Source organism: Myotis davidii, unplaced genomic scaffold (genome assembly GCF_000327345.1).
Source record: "Myotis davidii unplaced genomic scaffold, ASM32734v1 scaffold228, whole genome shotgun sequence".
NCBI classification, from domain to species: Eukaryota; Metazoa; Chordata; class Mammalia; order Chiroptera; family Vespertilionidae; genus Myotis; species Myotis davidii.
In genome coordinates this window covers 315,022-339,500 of record NW_006300104.1, presented here as the reverse complement: position 1 = coordinate 339,500, position 24,479 = coordinate 315,022, and the positions used below count along the sequence as shown (strand labels likewise).

At 39.9% G+C, this 24,479-nt stretch overlaps 1 protein-coding gene across 1 annotated transcript in view; it reads left to right on the top strand.

Moving 5' to 3' along the window:
* The window catches only part of PCSK5 (proprotein convertase subtilisin/kexin type 5), a 416,138-nt gene that overhangs the window by 117,768 nt on the left and 273,891 nt on the right, over window positions 1–24,479 (top strand). The window contains exon 5 of the mRNA XM_006776508.2: window positions 1,813–1,889. Coding sequence (XP_006776571.2) covers window positions 1,813–1,889 — 77 coding nt within the window. The remainder of the gene's footprint in view (window positions 1–1,812; window positions 1,890–24,479) is intronic.

Genomic DNA, 24,479 nt, shown 5'->3' with positions numbered 1-24,479 from the left:
AAGAAGGAACTGGAAATTTCTTTAGTTATTATTTGAGCAAAATACTTGAGTAGTTGCTCTCACCCTGCCTCCAAGCATGCGCAGTTAAACTTGTCTCTTTATAGCACAGACTCTTAGAGCTAAAAAGGAGCTTCAGTTCAGTCTCCTCATTTGGTAGGTTAGGAAATGAGGCCTGACCCTACTGAGTTAACCCAGACTGTACCGAGAACAGAACTGTGGCTATGGACCTCCTCGCAAATAAGTCTGTCTTGTCATGTGCAATGCTGTTTTTATGGTATATTCCTGCTCCCCGCTGCATTGGAATGTGTCTGACAAAGTAGAAGCAGCTTTAACCTAACTGTGATTGCATTCTTTACTATTTTTATTTTCCTCCTTGAAAGAAAATTCCAGAATTTATCTGTGCAATTAGCAGTACTGGCACCCTCTCCGTTCTAATGTCAGAGCTATGCTGAGCCAAGAAAAGCACAGAGGGTGGGGTATCATGTGACCTGGGTTCAAGTCTTGGTTCCACAGGCAGTTGGTTTCATGCCTGTGGAACCAGGTTACTTAGCTTGTCTGGCCACGTTAGTTAGCCTGTCTTGGCCTGTTTCCTTCCAAGTGAAATTAGTAAGTTACACTAGCTACCCTCCTTCATGCTCTGTGACAGTGATGGCGAACCTTTTGAGCTCGGCGTGTCAGCATTTTGAAAAACCCTAACTTAACTCTGGTGCCGTGTCACATATAGAAATTTTTTGATATTTGCAACCATAGTAAAACAAAGATTTATAGTTTTGATATTTATCTTATATATTTAAATGCCATTTAACAAAGAAAAATCAAAAAATGAGTTCGCGTGTCACCCCTGACACGCGTGTCATAGGTTTGCCATCACTGCTCTATGACCACTGAGCAGGGCTGCATGTCCCTCTTTATCCAGGAAGCGGGGACATGGCACCTTTATATGTAATGCATATATTTTTCTTAATTCCCCCAAACATTTCAGAGTCTATGTACCATAAGTTATTTTTAGAAACAGAGCCTTTGATAAAGATAGAAAACAAAAATAAATTTCTGTTCACTAAAACCAAAACCAAGAATTAACAAAAAGCATCAGAAAATTCAAAGGATCCTAAATTAGTTATATCTAGACTAGAGTGATATAAATTTGCTTCAGAGGTATTTTTGCCTCATTTTGAACCTTGACATATAATAAAACTTTATTGGTTATTTTGATTGGGTTACAAGGCCATTGGCTTTTAGTAAAAAGTTTGAATTGTAGATTCTTTTATAGTAGATAAAACATCTGAAACCAGACAAATATCACCTAATAGAGATCCTAAAATAACCTGATATAGTAATTTTTTAATATTGATTTTTAATTGACCTGCCAATTATTTGTGAATGATTTTTAACTTAAAAAGTGTTTGAATTATGGTAAAGGATTTGATATTCAAGAAATGAGGATAGAGAGTCCATGGAGAATAAACCTCTCTGCTTTTAGATAGTCCAGGAGTACTTCACAGAAAAGGTGGTAATTGAGGACATATTTGAAGAAATTGGGTAAGAAGCCAGGTCTTGGTCTAAGAGGAAAAGTGATGGCAAGAATCTACCAGACACATCTTTGGTCTGTGAAGAGTATTTCTTCTGTCTAAGGGGGGAAAAAGACGACACTGATTATTACTGAACAAGGCATCCTGACACTAGCGAACAGTAAATGTATTATTTAATCTAATTACTCTCTTGCAGAAATGTGTTTAAGAATGCATGAGCCTGCAGGTTAATGGCTAATTAATGACCATCTGTCTCCTTTCTCTCTCTCCTCTGTGGCCATAGGATGCTCTGGCCAGTTGTGACGTGAATGGGAATGACTTGGACCCAATGCCTCGTTATGATGCAAGCAACGAGAACAAGTAAGGCCCAAGTGAAGGCTGACTGGCGTGTGACTGGCAGGGAGCCTTGCTTTTTGCTTTTGCTGAGAGAAATACTTTACTTGGGACTCCTTGGTAACAGATGATCCCGAATTTGCTCCAGGATAAATAAGTGTCTTTCCACGGATGCTTCTGGGTAATAAAAGGGAGAGGTCCAGATAGTAAGAATCATTGCAGAGAGAAAGAGAGAGAACCCTCTAGAATGATTCAATTTCCAGATTTTGAGAGGAGAGCTGGGGAATATTCATAATTATCTTTCAAGTGGTAATTGACCCTGTGGCCTATTTGTTTAGGAATGGGGTGCGAAAGGGAGAGGCGAGAAAGTATCTCCCAAAAGAGTTGCTTTACTCTGTTAAGTTCAACAAACTTGATTGCATTCTGTGCTTGAGGACTCTTTCCTGTCCTCTTGCTGTCGTGATGGTGTTTTCCATTAATAGACCTAAACACTTAAAGGTTTGCCAGGTGTGGAACACATTACATTTCTTATCTCCACAGTCAAGAGCTTTAGAAACCCATTTAACCACAGTTACACTTTCCAGTTAGCACGGTAGTTTTTATGAAAGCAAATGAAAATGCACATCTCTTTGATAAGCTAGAATATCTTAACATTCTTCAGAAAGTAAATGGAAATGGTATTTGTTGCTTACCATGATATAGGCATTTTAAAGTCTGTCGTTATTTCTAATCTCTAGATCACATTAACTTTTTTCCTTTTTCTGCAAAGCTCCTCCAGCATAATACTGTGATTCAGATACTATCATTGGAATTCTTATTTACATATTTTAGTTTGGGTTCTGCAGAAGTTTCAAAGAGAGGTGTTGTGCCCATTTATTATGTACTGTTTCCAGCCTGTGTTTTTCCTTAGGGAAAATTTTCTCAGCCAGGATTATTTGATTAAGTCAATAAGTTTAGATAAAACTATCTGACCTAGATAATTGTGACTGTACATGGGATTTTTCTCTTTTTTCTCTCTCTTTACCATTTACCAAAAGAGTTACTTTGGAAAATATCCTGATTATTAATATTAAAAACTGAGTCAATATTATAGATCACATTTAGTGGTGAAAGCATTAATATGCAAATTGGTATAGATAGAATTTTCTAGAACTTTCTAAAGAGAAAGGGAACTAAACTAAACTGGATAGTTTTCCTTTTAGACCTGGTCATTGCTATCTAGATTACACTGTTTGAAGTTATGGTGAATTTCACACAAAGGATTATAATTTGAGACCCTGAGCTACTGTATTTAACCTAATGTGCAAGTTAGAAGGAAACACAAAAGAAAAACTTGAAGCTTCAATAAAGTCATCACTAATAAATATCAGTCTATTCTGCTATCATGCAATTTTCCTAAAAAATACTTGCACTCTGCAAGATCTAAAACCACAGAGTAATAAGCAAATGGAGTTGGAGCTCAGCACTCAAAAACTTCATCAGTGACACACACAAAAATGACTCAAAACAGTCCCAATTTTATCCAGGTAAAGTGGTTAAGAAATATATAAAACTACAAGCACTGTGACACTATCTGCATAAAGACCTGAAGCTTGTTGGTGGACGTGTGTGCCCATTAGATCTATTCTGACTCACGTGCCTGCCACTCTGTGTGCAAAAGTCAAAGAATAAGAGGAAAAGAGAAAGATGAGCATTTCTACAAAGGACAGAGACTAGAGAGGACAATCACAGTGGGAAAGGGGGACAGAAGCAGAGTCAGGTACACCACCAGTACGGCCTTCGCGAACCTGGCAGCTGCAAGTTATTGTGAAATGGAAGGAGGGTGATCAGAAATCAGGGAATTATCAGCACGCCTGTGGACACGTGTGGACCACCGTGCTCCTGTGGGGTGTGGCTCTGTGTAGTGTATTCTGTGTTGTTCAGGGCTTAGTGCCACTGGGTGTGTTTTCTACGTCTCCCTAGAGTTTCTGGGGCAAAATTTTGTATCAACAAATGCAAATTTCACATATGTTCAAACATTCTCTAACATATCAGTCATTGTTGATTGATTGCTTAGATATATCAATCAAAACATTTGTATTTTAAAAACAAAACAAATAAACATTTGTGTTTTCAAGGCAAGCAGTATAGCAGAATTGACCGTACTATATCCTTTAGCTAAATTTATCCCATCAACATTTTATATAGAGAAAACAGAAACAGGAAAGTCTAGATCATGTTAATACCCAAAGTGTCAAGAGACAAGAGGGTCTGTTGGTAGAAAATGAAAATGTATTGTGCCCTGTAGTCAGTTCTCTCTGAATCTACATGTGCTGAGTTTTGCATTGAAACTGTCTGTGGTGATAGTGACTGTTCTTCAAGGCGGTTGGGGGTGGTTGTGGTCCTGACCTGTGACTAACATCGCTGACCACAAAGTCTATATGTAAAGCTAATTCTTTCAATATTGACTTTGATGTCTCTGTACAGTCTGCCTTTTAAAAACTGAATTCTTTGTGAGGATTCCTTTTCAACTTGGCCACTCCCCAAGACCTTTGTTAAGAAGAATCACAGCCATGCTGCTCACACTGGGGTATTCTGGTGTGTCCTGTTTTAACTCATTCTAAGCACCGTCCATGGTCCATAGAATGTAGTGTGAATCTGATTATCAGAGGACATGGGAATTTGGTCCAGGTGTGTGCTTAGGTTTGTAGTCTCGAGAGAGAAATGTGGCATTTTCCATGGTGCAACACCAGCACTGCCTACCTCTATTTTATGAAAGTCAGTAGTCACCTGGGCTATCAGATGTCCCTTTATCTCCTCTCATAGTTCTGCCTGATTTTTATTTTTTTTGCCAACCGTAAGCATGTAGTCACGCGTTTAGGGTTACAATTAAAATATATTCTCTGTTCATTACACTATAACTATAGATGTGATGGATGGATCTGCCTGTAAGCATAGATTCATAGACAGATAATTCTGTTTGAATAGAGGTCATTTGGTCAGGAAATGAGTGGGTTTGTAGTCTAGAAGAGTTGACTTGCTTTAGTTCTCCTTGATTACATTTATAGTCTTTGGACCTAACTACTCTGAACTTTAGTATTTTTTTTTAAATCTCTAAAATGGGCATAATACTTCCAAAGAGTAGCAGTGAAGTATGTAAAACACCAAGCATACTGCTGACTATATAACAGGTGCTAGATAATTATAGCTTTTATTATAATGATGTGTTTTATTCCTTTATCCAGTTCTTGGTAAATAATGGGTTACAATTATAAATATCTCAAAATAAATATGCATATGGGCATTTAAAATTTAAACTATGACTTGGAGGTCTTCATTTCCAAGGTTAGGGGTTTAGTTAGGTCTTTCTGGTCCTTTAGGGGCTGGGAGCTATGAATCATTCAGTCTGTAATAAGTCTGCTTTTCATTAATTCCATTTCCCCATCTCCCTTGGAAATCAGGAGTCCTTGAATTTGATGCAAGATAGTCAAGGGGCGGAATTTCTAATCATCAGAACGAGGAAGTTGAGGGATTTGCTATGCAAGTGCCTCCTCATTGTATGGTCTGACCAGTAGGCTTCAGAGCATATTTGAAATTATTTCATATGTGGCAGCATTTGCTCATTCATTCAATAGGTGTGCATTGATGCCCCACTTTGTGAGTGATGATGCTATGCTAAATGCTGGGGGGATGCCGTGGAGAAATAATAGAGGTTACTTACTAATGGATTGAGTTGGGAGATGACTCAGTAAGAAGCTGTAATGCCTAAAGGCTTCTAGTACTAAGAGAGAATATACCCTCACAACTTTATGCAAATCATTGTTTCTTAGACTCACAGGATTACATTTCTAGTCCTAAAGCTTTAGGGTGAAGGTAATCACTTCTGAAGTACAAAAGTTATAAAAATCCACTTCTTACTACTTTTTCAAGTCCCCCAAATGGTAGTGTGTCAGACCTCAATAACAGATACTCAAGAAATAGTATTATTAGGGGAGACCATACAACTAGTCCTCCAATTCGGCTTTGCCTCCATTCACATCAGCTTGCTGAATAAAGCTGACTGCATTGTTCTAGGCTTTAAAATAGAAAATGCCTCCCTGAAAATGAAACTGCCTCCTGGCATTTCATACCACGACTCCTATTTCCGATAAATGAATTATTGATGTCTGAGCTAGATTGTCCCTTCCCTAGATTGCTTCTTGTTAAATGTTCCCTCTGCTTAAAAGTCATAGCCACATATTTAGTGGGAGATGAGACCATGGTGTTATATTTTGAGTGTAACACATATGGGCCCAGAATCTAATTCCTTTTTAAAATAAACCAACCCACAGGTGAAAGACTCATTTTCCCAAAGGAATGGATTTTTCATTTTGTTGCTTATCTCTGTTTCTAGGGAGATTTAACCAGGGTGGATGGGAGCACATTTCTTCTGGTCCTTTAGTCTCCTTTCACACATCATTTCTGGTTTTAAGAATGTCACCATGTTGCAGAAACCCAAGTGTGCATGGCCTCTCATTCTTACAGATGGACTATTGTCAGGGGTAGTGTCCCAAAGCCAGACCAATGAGTGTAGACAGTGTTTTCTGATTATACAGATATATTAATCCAATCTGAGAGAGAGAAGATAAAAGAAAGCACACTTCAGGTCTCTGATCAATAGCTGCGTGACCTTAATACTTCTTAATGTAGCAGCATTATTTCTTTACACACAGGATTTAGCCAAACATGTTAAGATGAAATTACCCCGTAGCTAAGTAGGTGAGAAAAAACCTGCCAAAGAAAAGCAAGGCCATTATCAGAGGCTGATTTGTTTTCCAAATATTTTCAAAATTTTCCCTCTAATCCTTTTGCAAAATAACATCTCCAATATACTACATAGTAGTTGCCGCATCAGTGATTGTCAAGTGAATTTATGCAACGTTGTCCCTACGAATGTACAGACTAGATGCTGAATATCCACAGACAGCTGTGCAGAAACATCTGACGCTTTTCATATTCAGCCGTAGATTTTATGTCCATGAAAGAGCCTGCAGTGAATATTCTAGAAAACTCATTTCTATCATATGGCTTCTTGATGCAATCAATACATTGGGATACGTTTTGATAGCTTTTCGGTTCTGGGAAGGCTCTCTGGGTGCTGGAGCCTCACAAAAAGCTGTAATACAATGAGAAAAGGCCTCTCAGACCACAGGCCAGCCATCCTCTTCTTTCCCCTCAACAGTCATCAGTCACCGAGTCCTGACAGTTCTCAGCATTGAAGTCCTGCTCTGTGATAGTTCTCCAGAGACACTGCCCCCATCCATCCCTCCACACTAGCCTTCCGTTAGTCTACTCTCTTCTCTCACCTGCCTCCTTATAAAATCTCCTACAAGGCTTCGCTGTCTCCAGTCTCACCCCATCCTGCTGAGGGGTCTTTCTAAACCAAAACAAGAGCGTTAGCATCCTTTAATGTCGTGACATTTCATTAAAAATACAAGACCCTTCAGGACCCCGCTCCTCCCTCATTATTAAGTCTGCTCCGCTCTGTGTCCTCTCCTCCTCCCAGTTTATTTATTAGCCTGTCAGGACTTGGAATTCCCCAAATATTCCGCCACTGTTCAACCTTCCACCAGCTGCACCTGCACATTCCCGGCTCCCCCCACTCCCCGCCCCACACATGTGGGTTCCCCTGTGGTGCCTGCACTCACCCTCCCTACTCCATGCTGGCTGCCCTCCAGGGAGATTTCATGGCACCTGTGAACTTACTTTTTTATACAATCTTTCCTGTTGTGGATGCAATCACACTTAACCAAGTGGGGAAGCAAGGGGCAAGACCAGACACTGAGAAGATGATTTCCAGTTTAGTTTGGGATATAAAATGTCTGGTTTTACTTATAATCATCATCAGAGTGTCTACTTTGATTGGCTCATCTAGATGAACTAGCAAAATGTATCCCAGTCGAAATAGTAACCTATTAAATGGTGTCATAGTGTTATATATAGTTCAGTTATACTTATATAGTTGTAGTTAGTTATAGTTATATGTAGGTCCTCACCTTGTGCTGCATATCTTTTTTTTAACCCTTTACCTTTCTACAGAGAAGAAAGCTGATCTCTAGGGACTGCATTAATGGGCTCCCTTGCCTTCTGGGTTCCAGCTGGGTTTGGCCAATGGAAGGCTCAGGCAGGCGATAGTGGGAGGCTCTAGAGCAGCAGTTCTCAACCTGTGGGTCGCGACCCCTTTGGCGGTCGAATGACCCTTTCACAGGGGTCGCCTAAGACCATCCTGCATATCAGATATTTACATTACGATTCATAACAGTGGCAACATTACATTGATGAAGTGGCAACGAAAATAATTTTATGGTTGGGTCACAACATGAGGAACTGTTTAAAGGGCCAGAAGGTTGAGAACCACTGCTCTAGAGTGAAAAGGGTTATTGATTCTCTGCCCCCTCCTTGCTGGGGCACTGGGGGTGAGCTGCATCCCGGAAGGTGATAACTCCTGTCAGGTGGCCCTAGGGCTGACCTCCTAAGAGCTGCCCTTTGTGGCTATCAATAACCACTTCCTTCCCAAGGCTCTTTAAAGCCAGGGTTCCAGTGTCGCTAGTCTGAAACACTGCCCAATCCCAATTGGTGTCCCCAAACCCCTGCATCTTTATATGAGTCCCTTGAATAAATTTTTCTCGTGTCCATTATGAAGGAGCCCCATGTTTCCTGATTGGCCCTTGACTGACACAGATATGGTACTCCTTGAGCCTAGTGCCTTTAGGATGTTTAGACACCCTAAGATAGAAAATAACTAGATATATAAATAGGGTTTATCTAAGTGGCTCTTTATTCTGTAATGAGAGCGGAATAAATAGAGAAAATGGTAATCTAACCTAGAATTCCATTCTTACACCTGTCACCTAATGTAGAAATATTCATTTTTTATAAAGAACTGCCTTCATTATTTTGGGGCTTATGATCATGATAATTCAGTCTTCAGACCCTTTTGTTCTTCCCTCTGTCAGTTCCAGTATGTTCTCCTCAAGGATTTGGGAACTTACTCTCATGGGGCTCTCCTAACAGTTTTGATGAAGGGTGTGATTGATGCTCTAGGTTAAAGTGATATTTGGGTATAACTTATGCCTACCTAGCGCACTATTGACATGAATAATTGATAGTAGCTTCAGTTTAAATCTCTTATTTAAAAAACAAACTCACCAATTCCAGAGGCCTCAATAGCTGATGGAAATTGTAGTAGGGGAAAGAGAGAAGTATTCTTTTTAAATAATGGATTAAGTATTTGAGCAGGGTTTCCAGACAAGTGTATTATTTATCTTTCTCTCTTAATCTTCTCCTCTAACCTCCACCTTGGACCTTTATATTTTTCTCTTGTTTCCTTAAACCCAGAAATATGTAAAATTTAGATTAGGAAGACCTTGAGAAGTCATCACTAGGTGTACATAATGTGTGTCATTGCAGAGTATTAGAGAAGGCATCCAAGACTTTTCAAATGTGATGTTTGGACCTTCATATTAGATGCTGAATAAGAAGGCAAACTGAGGGGGGAAAGAGCCCTTGTTTTGCGTATCTCACCCTCCCGTTACAGATACCAGGAGAACGTGCTGACAATACAATGAAACTGCACATTGGCTGATAGTTCACTTTATTATCGGGGTGCTAGTAACATATTGGTTGCCTCCTCTTCACACCAAATGCCTTTTACGTTAAGGAACTAACGTTAAAATTGTTATTATACGCTAATAGACATGTCAACATTTTTCTGTTTTAGCAATTTAGGTGCAATAGAAGCCTGTTGTTCCCGTGTACCTAAGATAAGTGTGTGTTTAATACCAGCGGTAGATGTGTGTTTCAGCTGCAGACCTTAATGAAGGTGGACAGGTGTCCTCTAGGTCAGAACATGTGTGGCTGGTTCTCATGGAGGAGGGCAGCAAAGAAGGCAAAGCCACACAGGAAACGATGCTCTGCTTTCAGGCGAGACCAGGTGCCTGCCTTGTTGGCTCCATCGGTGGCCGTGGGGAAGCATTCTCGGCAGAGCCTTCCTTGCCACATCAGTATCTCAGCGTCCCTGTTTAAATTAAACAAACAACCAAACATCTGCAAATCTACTACCGGCTTGTTATTTGAATAGATTTGAATGCAGTGTAAGCAACCAAGGATAAAATTCGCATATCTGCATGTTGTCTCATTACTGCTCACAGCAACCCACATTCAGAGATAATGCCTGGAGAGAGGGGGAGTAAAGTGCCTAATGTCACCGAGTGGCAGTCAGAATGGCAGCTCATTGTTCCCATGGCATCTATTTACCTGCAGAGCTAAATTAATCTGTGGCCAAGTAGATGAGAAATTAATTCCTGTGTGGAGCACATGCGTCAGTAAGTTTATTCCCATGGGAGAGCTGTAATACCAGATGGGTGCTCCACTGTGATCAGTGCACACTCAGCAGCGTGGCTCTACCACATGCTGGTACTCAGGGCTCTGGAGAGAGAGAGAGAGAGAGGGTCCACGAGAGAGAGAGAGAGAGAGAGGAGAGAGAGACCACAAAGCTTGCCAATACCTCAAGTCCATGTGACTTTGAACAAGTAACAAGGATAATTTGTTACAGAAAGTGATTGTACAGATCTGACTTCACCATGATATTGTTCTGTGGAAATAAATGAAGGCCACCCAAGTGAGACTGGATGCTGTTTATCAGAACTTACTCAGCTTCCATCACTTGTAGGCAGACACAAGACTGGGGAAGCTGGAGAGAGAGAGAGGGAGAAGGCTTCAGGTATGCTCTGATTAGGGGTTATCATGGGAAAGCTGGAACTTGGGCATCTGTTTTCAAGCAATTCTCATATTTACTAACAGTGTTTTGTTTTGTTTTGTTTTAATCAAATTTGAATGAAACAAATTTGAACCGGTACCAGGTGGTCATAATGTTTTGGAAACTACATAAATGTGCCACAGGTATGGGTGTTATTAATATTATTACTAAGGACAATAATAAATAATAAGACTTAGTCTAAGTCTTAGAGGACAGGTAGCTTTCACAATTCTTTTCTCTCTCTCAACACGGAGATACGGACTGTTTGAGGTTGAAACGATATGAACTAAGAGATGCTTTCCAATGTCTTTGCACTTAAATGACAGCCCTTGAGAGTGCTCTGCAAATGTAGGCTGTGAAAGATATTGTCTGTAGGAGGAAAAGACTGCAGCCCAGGAGAGCCTATGGGCATCAGACACCTCCCACCCTAAGAAGGGTTATAGCCTTGTGTCCTGCTCTGGGGAGGTATGTGCATCCGCTTGCTGTAGAGCACTGGAAATAGCTCCGAGGGTTTGAGGCCAGCAGGGGGCTACTTGTGATTTTTCCAGCGTCTCCCGAATCCCCACTTCCTCCACCCGTGTCCTCATCTCAAGCTGCCATCTCATGAATTTTAGAAAAGACTGACCTTTGCTAGAAGAATTTACCTCTTTCTATTTTTACATATCCCTACACCATCTGCATATAATTTATATAGGCTAGTAAATGCGCTTGGCTTTGCATGAATTGCAGATATAATAACGTGCGGTGACATCCTGGGCTGAGACGAGCGGATTGCTAAAGTTTTTATATGACCTTTTTGCTTTGGGTTGGTTTTTCCTCATCCTGAGGTTCATCCTCACAGGATCCCTGTTTCCCCCTCCCACGTCTGTCCCAGTTACCAAGTATAGACTCTCATTTTCTCCCCAACCCTCCAGCAGCCCCTGTATCAGGTTGTCACGGATCCCTTTCTTTTTTCCACCATCCCCGATACCTTGATCTTCCCATAGGCTCTAGCGTAATGTTGTCATCGTACGGAGCAAGAAGCACACATTTGTGTCTAGCAACTGGCCACTCTGGGCACCAGTTTACATCATTTACACTAGGTCCGTGGTCGGCAAACTGCGGCTCGCGAGCCACGTGCAGCTCTTTGGCCCCTTGAGTGTGGTTCTTCCTAAGCCTTAGGAGTACCCTAATTAAGTTAATAACAGTGTACCTACCTATATAGTTTAAGTCACATCACATCACATCACATAAGGAGTATTGGGGGAGGTTGAATAATGGAGCATCTGAGAAGGAACTGGGATTTGACTGGAAAAAAATCAAAGAATTAGAGGACTTGACCTTGTTGAAATTTAACTCAAATGGAGGCAAAAGGGGTCCTGAAATGAAGGGCCATCTCAGAAACAGCTCCTTACCACCTCCAAGTTGAAGCATACCATTTGTGGGACAGTGGAGGCCCCTGCTACTGCAACTGTAGTCTTTCCCAAATGGGGATGCCATAGCAACTGTACTTAATTCTTGTAGAGGTTGAATTTGTATCATATTGTTCAGCCCCCTATGGGGAGTATTACTAGTAGCATTATTTTGCTGGAGCCACGTTCCACAATGTGGATTTATGGAGACAAGACCCATTATTTATTTTCCTCTGTTGTGTTTGTAGGAGTGTTCACTTGTATTGAAATCTGTGCAGCTCCAATGCATATATGAGAAGACATTCAAATACGGCACTGCAAATTATCAGAATATTCTTTCTTTTTTTTTAAGAATATTCTTTCTTTTATATTTTATGATCACACATATTGTTTTTATATCAGTTGATTCCATTCATCATTATCTGATTTCCCCATTGTGTTTCTATGAGCTTCTGTTAGAACCCCCATTGTAAAACTCATTTCAATTATAAGGGACAATAACTCATGTTTAATTCATCCTAGTTGAAACAGAATATTCATATCTTCATATCTCTTATGGTTTTAACTGGTCTTTGATTTGGGAGATATTATTTCTTATGCTAAGAGAGTAAACATTTTTACTATGTTACTCTTATCTTAAATTCATGTTTTTCTGAGATTTGTAGGTTTCTGAAATCTATATAAATATAACACATATAGACTTCCCACATATATTTGGAGTGAAATGGGAAAATGTATGAGGGGGAGGAAGATCCAAGTAACTGCTAGGTAAGTTGTTAAATAAAATCAAATGATCCTTTTATACACTGAGAGAATGTTTTGAGCAATATCCTATAAAAGCATGCTTTATGTTGATACATGGACAATGACTACATGTTGCTCATACTTGAAAAGTTATTGCTAGGTTATTGTAATAATTTTTAAAACTTATTTGCCTTCCTCTGAACACTTCTATTGCTTTGAGAAGCTTGGTACATGATTTGGAGAGCAGAGTGTAGAACAAATTTGGTCCCTAAAGAAACCTTGGCTGTTTTTGCCTGGGGCTGTAAACTCAGCAAAGTCTAAATAGAGTTTAGCCTGGTCAGAATAGGTTTTCCATGAGAGAACGAGAAAAAAGAACAGGTTTTCTGGTTCCCTTGACTGGCGTTAGTCCTTCCACGTCATCTCAGACCTTACCTTCTCAAATACAGAGGAGCCATTGACTAAGAATAATAATTTCTCTAAAACTTTAGAATTCATGAAGCATTTTTGCATATAGTCTCACTTGACTTGTAAAAGCTCATGTTAGATAGGAAGTAGGTATTCTCTTCGTCCCCAGATCTGAGTTCTTTTTTATGTGTAAGGAATGTCTGTCTTCGGGGAGAGCCAAGACTACTACTCTCCAGTAGTGAAAGTGCCAGATATTAGTAACTTGCTCATTCTCCCTTGCTCTAGTTCAGCGGTTCTCAACCTGTGGGTCGCAACCCCTTTGGGGATTGAACGACCCTTTCACAGGGGTCGCCTAAGACCATCGGAAAACATATATATAATTACATATTGTTTTTGTGATTAATCACTATGCTTTCATTATGTTCAATTTGTAACAATGAAAATACATCCTGCATATCAGATATTTACATTACGATTCATAACAGTAGCAAAATTACAGTTATGAAGTAGCAACAAAAATAATTTCATGGTTGGGGGTCACCACAACATGAGGAATTGTATTAAAAGGTCACAGCATTAGGAAGGTTGAGAACCACTGCTACTTGATGACATAGGCCTGGGGTCTAGATTCTAACAACCAGTAGCAGACTGGTGACAGAAGAGGCCAGGTCAACTCTCACTGCCTGTGTTCTTCTCCCTCACAGTGGGTCTTTACTAGGTATTTTTCTTGATCCTTCGGCTCCACCTGGCATATTCTATGCTCCCACAATTCTGAGCTTCCGCCTTTCAATAAACCACTTGGGTGCTTAACTCAGTTACAGGAAAGAACCTGAAAAGTTATGGGGCCCTCTCTTTCCAGAGGAAGAAGGCAACATTTACGGCAGGTTCACAGAGCTCCAGACTCTGCTATTTGTATCCGATAATACACTGTAATTTGGAACACGATGTTAAATGCTCTTCTTTTGAGTAAGAACATTTTGGTCAATGACAGACCGTACATAGGACGGTGGTCCCATAAGATTATAATGGAGCTGAACAATTCCTACTACCTGGTCATGTTGTAGCGGTCATATCGAACACGTAGCACAAGGCAGGCCCACGTGTTTGTGGTGATGCTGGTGTAAACAAACCTACTGCGCTGCCAGTCATATACAAATACAGCGCATACAGTCATTTCCAGTACCAGTACTTGGTAATGATGATAAAGACTATAATAGTCATTTATGTACTTACAGTACTATACTTCTGATCATTATTTTGCAGTTACTCTTTTTACTTATGTGAAAAAGTTTACAGCAGTGTGCTGTGCTACACCAGCAGCCACCTCATACATGTCGTGCTCACTGTATCTCTCCATTGCCTCGTTTTGTCTGGTGCTTGATTTAATCCTGTGCTGATTTGTAAGATAACGTGCTGTACGGGCTGATAGTCTAGCAGCAGCGGGCTGTGCCATCTAGGGCTGTGTGAGCGCACTCTGTGATGGCTCCATAATCCAAGGAATGGCCTAGAAATGCATTTCTCAGATTATACCCCCATCATTAAGCAGCACATGACTGTATAGACTGTATATTGTTAATAAGCAATAGACACTTTTTGATCCATGGAAATCATTGTGGTTTGTGAGACTTTAGTGCTTATTTAATGGAATATAATTTCATTCAGGAAAGACTTTTTGAATGCTGACTAGGAGAATAGCACTTAAAAATGAATCTGGCCGAAACCGGTTTGGCTCAGTAGATAGAGCGTCGGCCTGCGGACTGAAAGGTCCCAGGTTCGATTCCAGTCAAGGGCATGTACCTTGGTTGCGGGCACATCCCCAGTAGGGAGTGTGCAGGAGGCAGCTGATCGATGTTTCTCTCTCGTCGATGTTTCTAACTCTCTATCTCTCTCCCTTCCTCTCTGTAAAAAAAATCAATAAAATATATTTAAAAAAATGAATCTGATGATATACTTACAGTATGTAGAAAATGAACATTTAAAACTGTAAAAAATATATTTTTATTGATTTCAGAGAGGAAGGGAGAGAGAGAGAGAGAAACATCAAGAAACATCAACGATGAGAGAGAATCATCGATTGGCTGGCTCCTGCATGCCGGCACACTGGGGATCGAGCGTGCTACCTGGGCATGTGCCCTGACCAGGAGTTGAACCGTGACCTCCTGGTTCATAGGTTGACACTCAACCACTGAGCCACGTTGGCTGGGCTAGAAAATGAGCATGTGATCCATCACTTAGCTAATTCAGTGCAACAATTAAAGAAAACCTTTAGGCAGGTGTGATTTGGAGACCATTGGTTTTCCAATAGTGTTTTATGGACATTACCTAATACTTGGAATGATAATAACTGGAGAGCCTGCTAATGGATCTCACAGAGGGCCCAAACGTCACTCAAGAGGCTGTGTGGAATGGTTGTAGCTCCTTGTTCCACAGCTAAACCTCTTTTTAAATTTTGTTTTAAAATTATTTTAGATAGTGGCATTTCTCCTTACATTAGATTTAAAGTAAAGTAAAAAGTTCTGTTGATATAGAACAAAACAAACCACTATAAACCAGTGCTCCAGACAGTAGAAACAGGGCCCGGAGTGGCACTGGAGCTAGGCAGAAATCCCAGGAAGGCTCCTGGAGGTGGTACGTTTGTCCTGGGTCTTGGAAAATGACTGATGAAAGGGAATAATCATTCCTGAGAGAATGTCTGTGATGGCGGAAGTGTCTTGGTCTCTGAGCTCCTTACACGCTCTGGAATAAAAGGCATCCTATTTAGTCATTTTGTTGTTTTCTTTTCTGCATGAAGAGAAGCCATAATGTTCTTACTTTCCCCTAGAGCTCTTCCTTTATCAAAAACCTCAAATCTAAACATATTTTTCCTCTATTTTCCTACCCTTTATGACCAAGTCCAAACGCTTTATGTGTATGCAAAAATTCGTAACTATGCCCACTTCCTTTTAACCTCACCCTTTAATTCACACTGCCTCACTCTAGCTTCAGCTTTACAGTTGTCTGAAAATAACATGCTTTGTTCATGCTGGAGACTGGTAAACAGTAGGCACTCAATAAGTGATTATATTGTTATTCTGTCATGCTATGAGATTGTTAAACGTAAGATGTGACCTCTGTGCACTGTGATTTCTACTAATTTGACCCAGCTGGAAGCCGAATATCATAGCCTCCCTGCTCTGCAGAGGATCAGCCACCCCCTTTGTACTGGAGAAAACCAGGGAAGGATAAAAGGCCATGAAATGCAGAATATTCAAATTTTATGGATGACTTTAAAGCCAATCAGGAATAAAAGTGTTAAGTGAATTTTAATTTGTTCCTATTCTAATATTCCAAATGGTTGTGTAAAATCCCTCTGCTACTTTTATCTTTGTTTTTATTCATCTCAAATGAATATAAATGACTAACAGTTTCAGTAAGAGGAAAAACACTTTCCTTTATACTGAATACTATTTGTGAGTATTTTCCATAGTTAAAATTAAGAAGCTTCCAATTAAACTCTGGGACACAGTATAATTTACAATGCAAGTTACGTGGGGCTGTGTTCATTCTTAGCCATCAACTGATTCTGATTCTTAGCCATTAGAAAGGAAATTATAAATTAATTAACCTTTGATGTAGGGTGTTTTTATCCCCCTAGGTATTATGTGCTGGGCTTTCTTGAAATAAGAATGTAAATCAAGTAGTATATACCTTAAAAAATTGTTTTCACTAAGTAATTTGAGGCTAAAAAAGAGAAAATGGGCCATGCACATATAATTACTGATTAGCAAAACTTCTGAGAAAATTCCTTGAGTGATTTGAAATGTAAAAATAATCCATCTTCCTCTCTTTCTGTCTCATACATATATATATATATATACTTTTCTTTATTATTGTATTCTGATTTATTAACTATAATGTTGATCTTAAAAACTCAAGGTCAAACCTCTTAAATATTTGCATACGTAGGAAAGAAACAAATCAGAAATAATTGGAACAACTTCAGATTTAGAAGTTAGCTGAGAAATTAGAAATAACCCAATGAGTTGTGCATACTCAGGAAAAAGCAATGATTGAGGTCAGACATTTCTGCATGTATTTATCTTTTACTAATAAGAGGAGATTCAAGTTAATGAGAAGGGAAATAGACATGGAGATATTTTTGAATTGGGGTTACAAGCTAGAAATAGGGAAGTGTGTCTGAGCAGGATGGCTGTGAATGTGAAAGTCTGATATGAGGCAATAAGCTAAATGATAACAGGCATAACTTGGGGTAAGTCTCTTTTTTGCCACTGGGAGACTTCATTGTCTCCAGTTTGCTGTGTGAGTGCAGAAATTGCATTCTGAATGTTCAGGATACCATAGGCTTTAGTAGCCTGGGAAATAACTCAAGGTATTAGAGCTAACTTAGAGATGTTGTCATCAGGAATGCGTAGTGACCGAGCTGCAAGTGGAATGAATCATTGGCACTTTTCATCCTCTTATTTTTCTGCGGGAAATTATTTCCACCCAATTTATAACATTTATATGCTAAATGTGCAAACAGTGGAAGTAGCATCTGGATCCTTTTTGGCAAGGGAGGGATTGGGCCTGAAATTTTCCTGGAGAGGTAAATGGATCTAAGAGCTACAGAGGCCCTCTCCACTCTGTAACCATTGGTTATTTCAGTGGCCTTTTCAATGCCAGATTTTCATAGTAGAGTTTTAAAAAATGGAATACTCCTTGTAAGTCTTGTCAAGAAAATGACCATAGTCCATCCAGTCTGTGGAAACCACGTCTTTCCTCATGTATCTGCTCAGAGAACAGAGAAGAAGAGAAACATCATCATAAACTTTGAAAGGAGTTCTTAGGTTTACTTGATCACTCCAAGGTTTCCTTGACAGAAATCTCTTAAAAGCTCATTTAATTTTCACAATTTCCTATGTGATACATTTATTGGGTTTATACTAATGTGTTCTTTCCACCAAAAACTCTTGCGACTGCAGTAATTATTGCGATTAGGAAGAGCTGCAGCAATAAAGCAGCGGTGAGTTGCTAACCACACAGACATCTGTGTGTGTTCTTGAAATTACACTATGCTCTCCATCCTGATGCAGGAGAAAAGTTTTAAAACAGTGATTATTTCAACATTCTTGTTCAAAATTTGATCTACCTTATTTTCACCAGTTGGTGACTGGTTTCCATGGAAATGGAAATGGAATAAGCATTTCTCGTTTTAGATTTTCAGCTGCCCCATGCCAACTGAGAGCTGTAAATGCCATTTGGTTAACAGCAAGGATCCAGAATTCTTCCATTTTAAAGTGGCAGAGGGAGAGGAAAAGAAATGTTTGCCAAGTCATTTATTTCAGTTTTCTCCCTTTGCAAAGGACACAGTTTTATGATTATCTGAGCTATTGACTGACGGTTATCGGACACACACAGCTTCCAACAGTGCCTTTTCCAAGTAATCGATTTAAATGTCTTTTTCCACCCTTCACAAAGTTTTTTACCTCTTTATGATTTACTGGCCTGTGATTGACTTCCTGGTTGTCCACCTGCTGTCCCGGTGACGGGCACTGAACAGGAAAGTGGTCGAAATGTTGAAAGGAGACAATTACATGATCTCACTGATCTGAAGGGGGGAAAATGTTGATAAAGGGCATGGGGGAGGGGGTGTGAGTTGGAAAATTCTCACTGATGAGAGATTGTTGATTTTGCTATAAGGCTTTTCCATTTCTGAGATTATTGTCTATAACTATACACTTTCTGGAACTGTTCAATAGGAAAGATAATGGAAAAAACTATAAGTGCTTTCACATACAATGTTTGAGGGTCAATATAGTTTTCTTTTGTCTTGTGTTTGGAGTCTGAAAAATTGAATCAATCTGAATGCTAAAATAAAACTTTAATAGCTTTACAACATAATGTGTTCTTTCATGTTTTAAGATGTTTAGTCACTAGATCAAGAAGGAATGTGACCCCAGTTCTTCAATATCTGTCACACAGTGTGTTTCTAGGAGCACACTTCTTCTCTTGGGGTACAGAAAGGGGTTTCTCTGTGTCCCAATGCCTAACTCTAATACGGAAAACCAGACATAATGGCCTCCAGCCACGGGCTGTCCCTGGGTCTCTAAGTGTGTCTCATGGCTAGCCAATGCAAGTCACGTGTCAACTAAGGAAATGAGATTCTTATCTTAGACGTAGGAAACTGATGAATACTGCCAGGGAGATCTTACTGATGCTGAGCATGTCATGGGAGGCCTGACATTTTCTATTATCACATTGTATTCATGGGAAAAGATCACTTGGATGACTGTGGGTGTAAACAGCTTATGCACTCTAGTAACGTGAGCAAGAAGTATTTCGACTGTAGAAGGGGACTTGCGTGGAATATATACATGGAAGGTCAAGGTAGCAAGCTAGTTGTGGACGTGCTCGTGATGCAGGCTCTGTAGCTGCTTCTGCTCTTTCAAGAGAGGGAAGCAAGTTCCTTATTCTCTTCGTTAGCCTGCAGCCTTCCTGGTTGGCGAAGCAGTGCAGGAGGGACTGGGGGGTATTGGTGGGCGAAACATTAAAAAGGAATCCACTTAAATTGTGGCTAGTCTTGTAATGAATGATGCAAATGGTGTTTCATTTTAACAATAAAACTAAAATAATGAAAATACATGTAGTTTATTATCCAGCAGCACATGCAGCTATAGCCATTCTCACATCAAACAAAAATGAATCATGTTTAAAGTTGTAGTTTTTCTGTAATATTACGAAATTTGAATTTTAGTAGAGTCATAAATGGATTCAGTTTGTAAAAAAATCTCTATTGGTTTTTCCAAGGGCCATTTGGACTCATTTTATTGACAAATCATTCTCATTTAAAGCCACTGTCATGTTGCCAGCGTCGTTCCATTTTTACTAAATCTCACTCTTCGGGCTCCTCTTTCAACAACGGCTTTCAGGGTGATGGAAGCTATTCTCAAATATTCTTTTCATTGATTGTATAAAACCTTGTGTCTTTTGAAAGCTCATTAGGCAATTGACTTGCTTGAAATGCCTTGTATTGTTTGTTTGCATTTTATGTTTGCACAGACATAAAGTTTTGGCCCTGAAAAGGACAGGGATGCTTGAGTTGGCAGTAGTTTCATTAGTGGTGGGGTTATTATCTTTCTTCCTTGCTCAGTTAGGACACCTAATAATTATGAGACCCTGTTAAAAAGTACCTGTGGCCCTGGCCAGTGTGGCTCAGTTGGTTGGAGCATCATCCCACACACCGAAAGGTTGTGGGTTCGATTTCTGGTCAGGGCACATACCTACGTTGTGGGTTCGATGCCCAGTCGGGGTGCATACAGTAGGCAACTGATTGATGTTTCTCTCTCTCTCCCCCTTCCTCTCTCTCTAAAATTCTATCTATATAAAAGCCTAAGTGACCATCACAACTGAACAGACGACCGAACAGGCAGCATGGGGTGACCAGGCTGGGCAGGGGGTTAGTGAGGGGCGACCAAATGACCGAGCAGCAAGCTGCGTGGGGTGAACAGACCAGTGGTAGGGGAAGTGAGGGGCGATCAGGCCAGCAGGCTGAGGCGGTTAGGGGTGATCAGGCTGGCAGGGGGTTCAGTTAGGGGCAATCAGGCAGGCAGGCAGGTGAGCGGATAGGAGTCAGCGGTCCAGGATTGTGAGAGAGATGTCCAACTGCCGGTTTAGGCTCGATCCTACACCGGCATTCGGACATCCCTAAGGGGTCCTGGATTGGAGAGGGTGCAGACTGGGCTGAGGGAACCCTCCCCTACCCCTCGTGCACGAATTTTGTGCACCCAACCTCTACTCTAGCGAATAATAAAAGAGAACCTGTGAACAGTGATCCAAATAGCTTCACAAGTGCAACTTCTGAGAATTTCTCTCAGAAAAGGTTGCAAATCATCATTGCTTTGTTCTGGTCCTGCTAAGTGTGTGTGCCTGAGGTTGCATGTGTGCTCTTCCATGAATATATTTTGCATTTACTCTGTGGAAACACTAGGAGCTGGCATCAGGTGATCTGGGTTCAATCAAATTCTTTTGCAAAAAACTGGCTGTAGTAACCTTGGTGGTCACCTATAAGAATCTCTGTTTCCTTATGTATAAAATAGGGATAAGAGTACATGTAGTACGCAAGATTATCGGAGAGATTAAATTAAACATGAGAACCTAGGCAAAACTTCTTGGCAAATATAAATCAGTGATCCTTACCACCTTCATTGATTTGATGTCTAAGCTGCAAATAGAATTAAGCATTCTTTCAAATGGAAATTGTTACGTGTTATTTTCGTAGAGTTGACTGCTTTACCTGAAACAGCATTCAGTATCGATATTAAATCACAGGAAGTGGTGGTAAAAAATGTTGAGCATGTGTTTTTTGGTTCCTAAGAAGGCATAGGTGGCTAAGACTGTATTTACCCTTCATGCCTAGAAAGCACAGATTGGCAAACTACAGACTGTGGGTCAAATCTGCCCTTGACTCTCTAGCTAAGAATGACTTATATTTTCAAAGAGTTGGGGGATGGGGGTAGAATATGTGACAGAGACTCTGTGTGGCTCTATAAAACCTAAAATATTTACTATTTAGCCCATTACAGAAAATGTTTGCCACCCCCTGCTCATAAACTTATGCAAATACGATCATAATAAATACCCATCTCATGGGATTTCTAAAAGAAATATGAAGTACATTTTAAAATGCTGAATTGATAGTTAGGGATTATGATAAATTACATGTTTTGGAGGGAGGCATTCCTTAATTTTGGGTTTCATACTTCCCTAATGTTGAGAATCTTCCAGTGTGTGAGGAAAGGGCCCTGGTGAACTCTGCAAGGAGGATGGGGAACAACTGTCAATAAACAGGAGGGTTAGCAGTTGCTTGGTGTAGCTAAGCTGAAATGGTGATGGCTTAGTACAGCCGTGGGCAAACTACGGCCCGCAGGCCAGATCCAGCCCGTTTGAAATGAATAAAACTATTGAAAAAAAAGACCATACCCTTTTATGTAATGATGTTTACTTTGAATTTATATTAGTTCACACAAACACTCCATCCATGCTTTTGTTCCAGCCCTCCCGTCCAGTTTAAGAACCCATTGTGGCCCTCCAGTCAAAAAGTTTGCCCACCCCTGGGCTAGTAGCTGTAAATGTTGGAGCCACTTACCTTTACTTTAGGACCCCTTTCTCAGAGTGCCTGGGGACCCTGGACCCAAGTACCACCCAACTTCTCAGACCCCAGAGTGTACTGCAGAAGGGACACCAGGGGAGCCCTTAAGACAGAGTGTTGTGACCACCATTTACCTGTAGTTTGAACGAATAGGATTATGTCATAGTCACCGATTTTAGGTCCTTACCCTCTGCAAAGTAAGACTCAAGCCTTCAGAAGTGTTTTGTCCATTTGCTGATGATCTAGAAGTAGTTTCAAACCAAGTGAATGAAGCCAGACATTTAAAATATCACCTTTCTTCATCAGTCATTAATAGATTTTTAAGAAAACAACATGTATTTTTAGCCTATTTTACAATGTATGGGCATTGACTGGTATCTTTACCTAAATATTTTCACAAAAGCAAATGGAAGCGTAACCATTAAATAGATTACTACTAAATGAATGTGGACTTCTGGATTATTGCCTGTTATTCAGGATTTCCAGGCCAGTGGAGTTAATTGAAACTACTCCATGATATCATATTTAGTTTTCTTTCTGTGGAATCCATAGTAATACATTCCTCAGCATGTGGTAGATATTTAATAAATACCTACTGAATGAATGATTCAAAAAGTTAACTAACTATGGGCCAGGACATGGAACTAGATCATTATAATAATATTCATAAAAGGGAGCTTACAATATATAAGAATTCAGGTAAAGTTGAAATATTGTCTGTGTAGAGTACATTCTAGCATCCTGGTCTCTTGTTTTTGCTACCTTTGAATTATTTATATGAGGTAGTTTTCAATATAAACTTGGAGAAGAGAAATATGTATAGAAAGAATTAGACCACAAAAAATCTAAATTATAATTTGATACAGGTCATTATTTCTTTAATTATCTTTATAGATATTTTTTTTCAGTCTCTCGGCATAGGCACTGAGTACATACTTCATATTTTATGCTTTAGTGAGTTCTAATTATGAAATTTTGTTTTAATTATGATGATGTGAAATTACAGGAAGATCAGTTCAGGTGTGAGGAAGAGTACGTTCTTTAGATTGCTTACCAAGCAATTTTGCAAACACCAACCTGAAGCCAGAATTCTTAGAGCAGAAATTCCTGTAACACTTTGTCTATAAACCTTGATTAGCATGTACCTGAATACTTGGTAATCATTTGCATAAACATTAGGACACCCCTCTCAGTGGTCTTAGGTTCAATTGGTAAGTCAAACTCATAGAACTGATTCGGCCACAAGTGTAATTAGAAGATAGAAAAACAATGTACTAGCGGGAAAACATCAGCTGTATTTCTTCAGCAAGAGTGCTCACCAGTCCCCAGACTATCTTCTGCTTTTCCCCTGTCCCACCACCACCACAAGTGACATGTCAGTTGTGCAAGAGTGAGCTACATAGTGGGTGTGAGAGTCATTTTGCCTTAGAAGCCCCATACTGTAGGAACAATATTTCTTGCAATAGCTGTTGAATATAGCTTCCAGGGCAGTACAAGGAAGGGCATACTCAACTTCAGGGTCTACACCCGGAATCTCAAAGCCTAGACTTCTTACACCAGATATTATGGTCCTGGCTACAGACCTCTCAGTTCATGCCAACACACCAACCATGTTTCATTTTTACCACTATAAATGTTGCTTGGTAGCTGACATCTATCTTTATCAGATATCAAGGGGAACAGAGCTAGAAAGTTAAGCCAAAGTAATTCTTCCACAGATAAGAGAAAAGGTTTTCTTAATCCTTTACTCAGAATCTTTTCCACCAAGATTGTAAGCACCACAGACTTGGATTTTTCAACTTTGTATGTCCCTTGCTTAAAAGATCCTTATGACATAGGATGTGAAATTGTGGACTTGAGGAAGGAAAACAGGGGGGAGGAATGAGGAAGCACTAATATTGAACTAAAATATTTCTTGGGAGGTATTTTGATAATTTCTAGAAAATAATATTAGCCTTTCTGACAGTTCATTGCTTACTTAAAAAGTAAGGGTTAGACTTCTGTTTTCTGGGACTGTAGGTAATACTTGTCCCAGTAAAGCAGACATTTGTCTAATGAAGAAGATGGGCATTGTGTCGTACCCTCCAATTCCAGAAGAGACTTGGATTTTCCAGATCCACATCTGTAAACCTGCCTCCCAGATCACTAAGTACACACCTAAAATGAATCAGCAG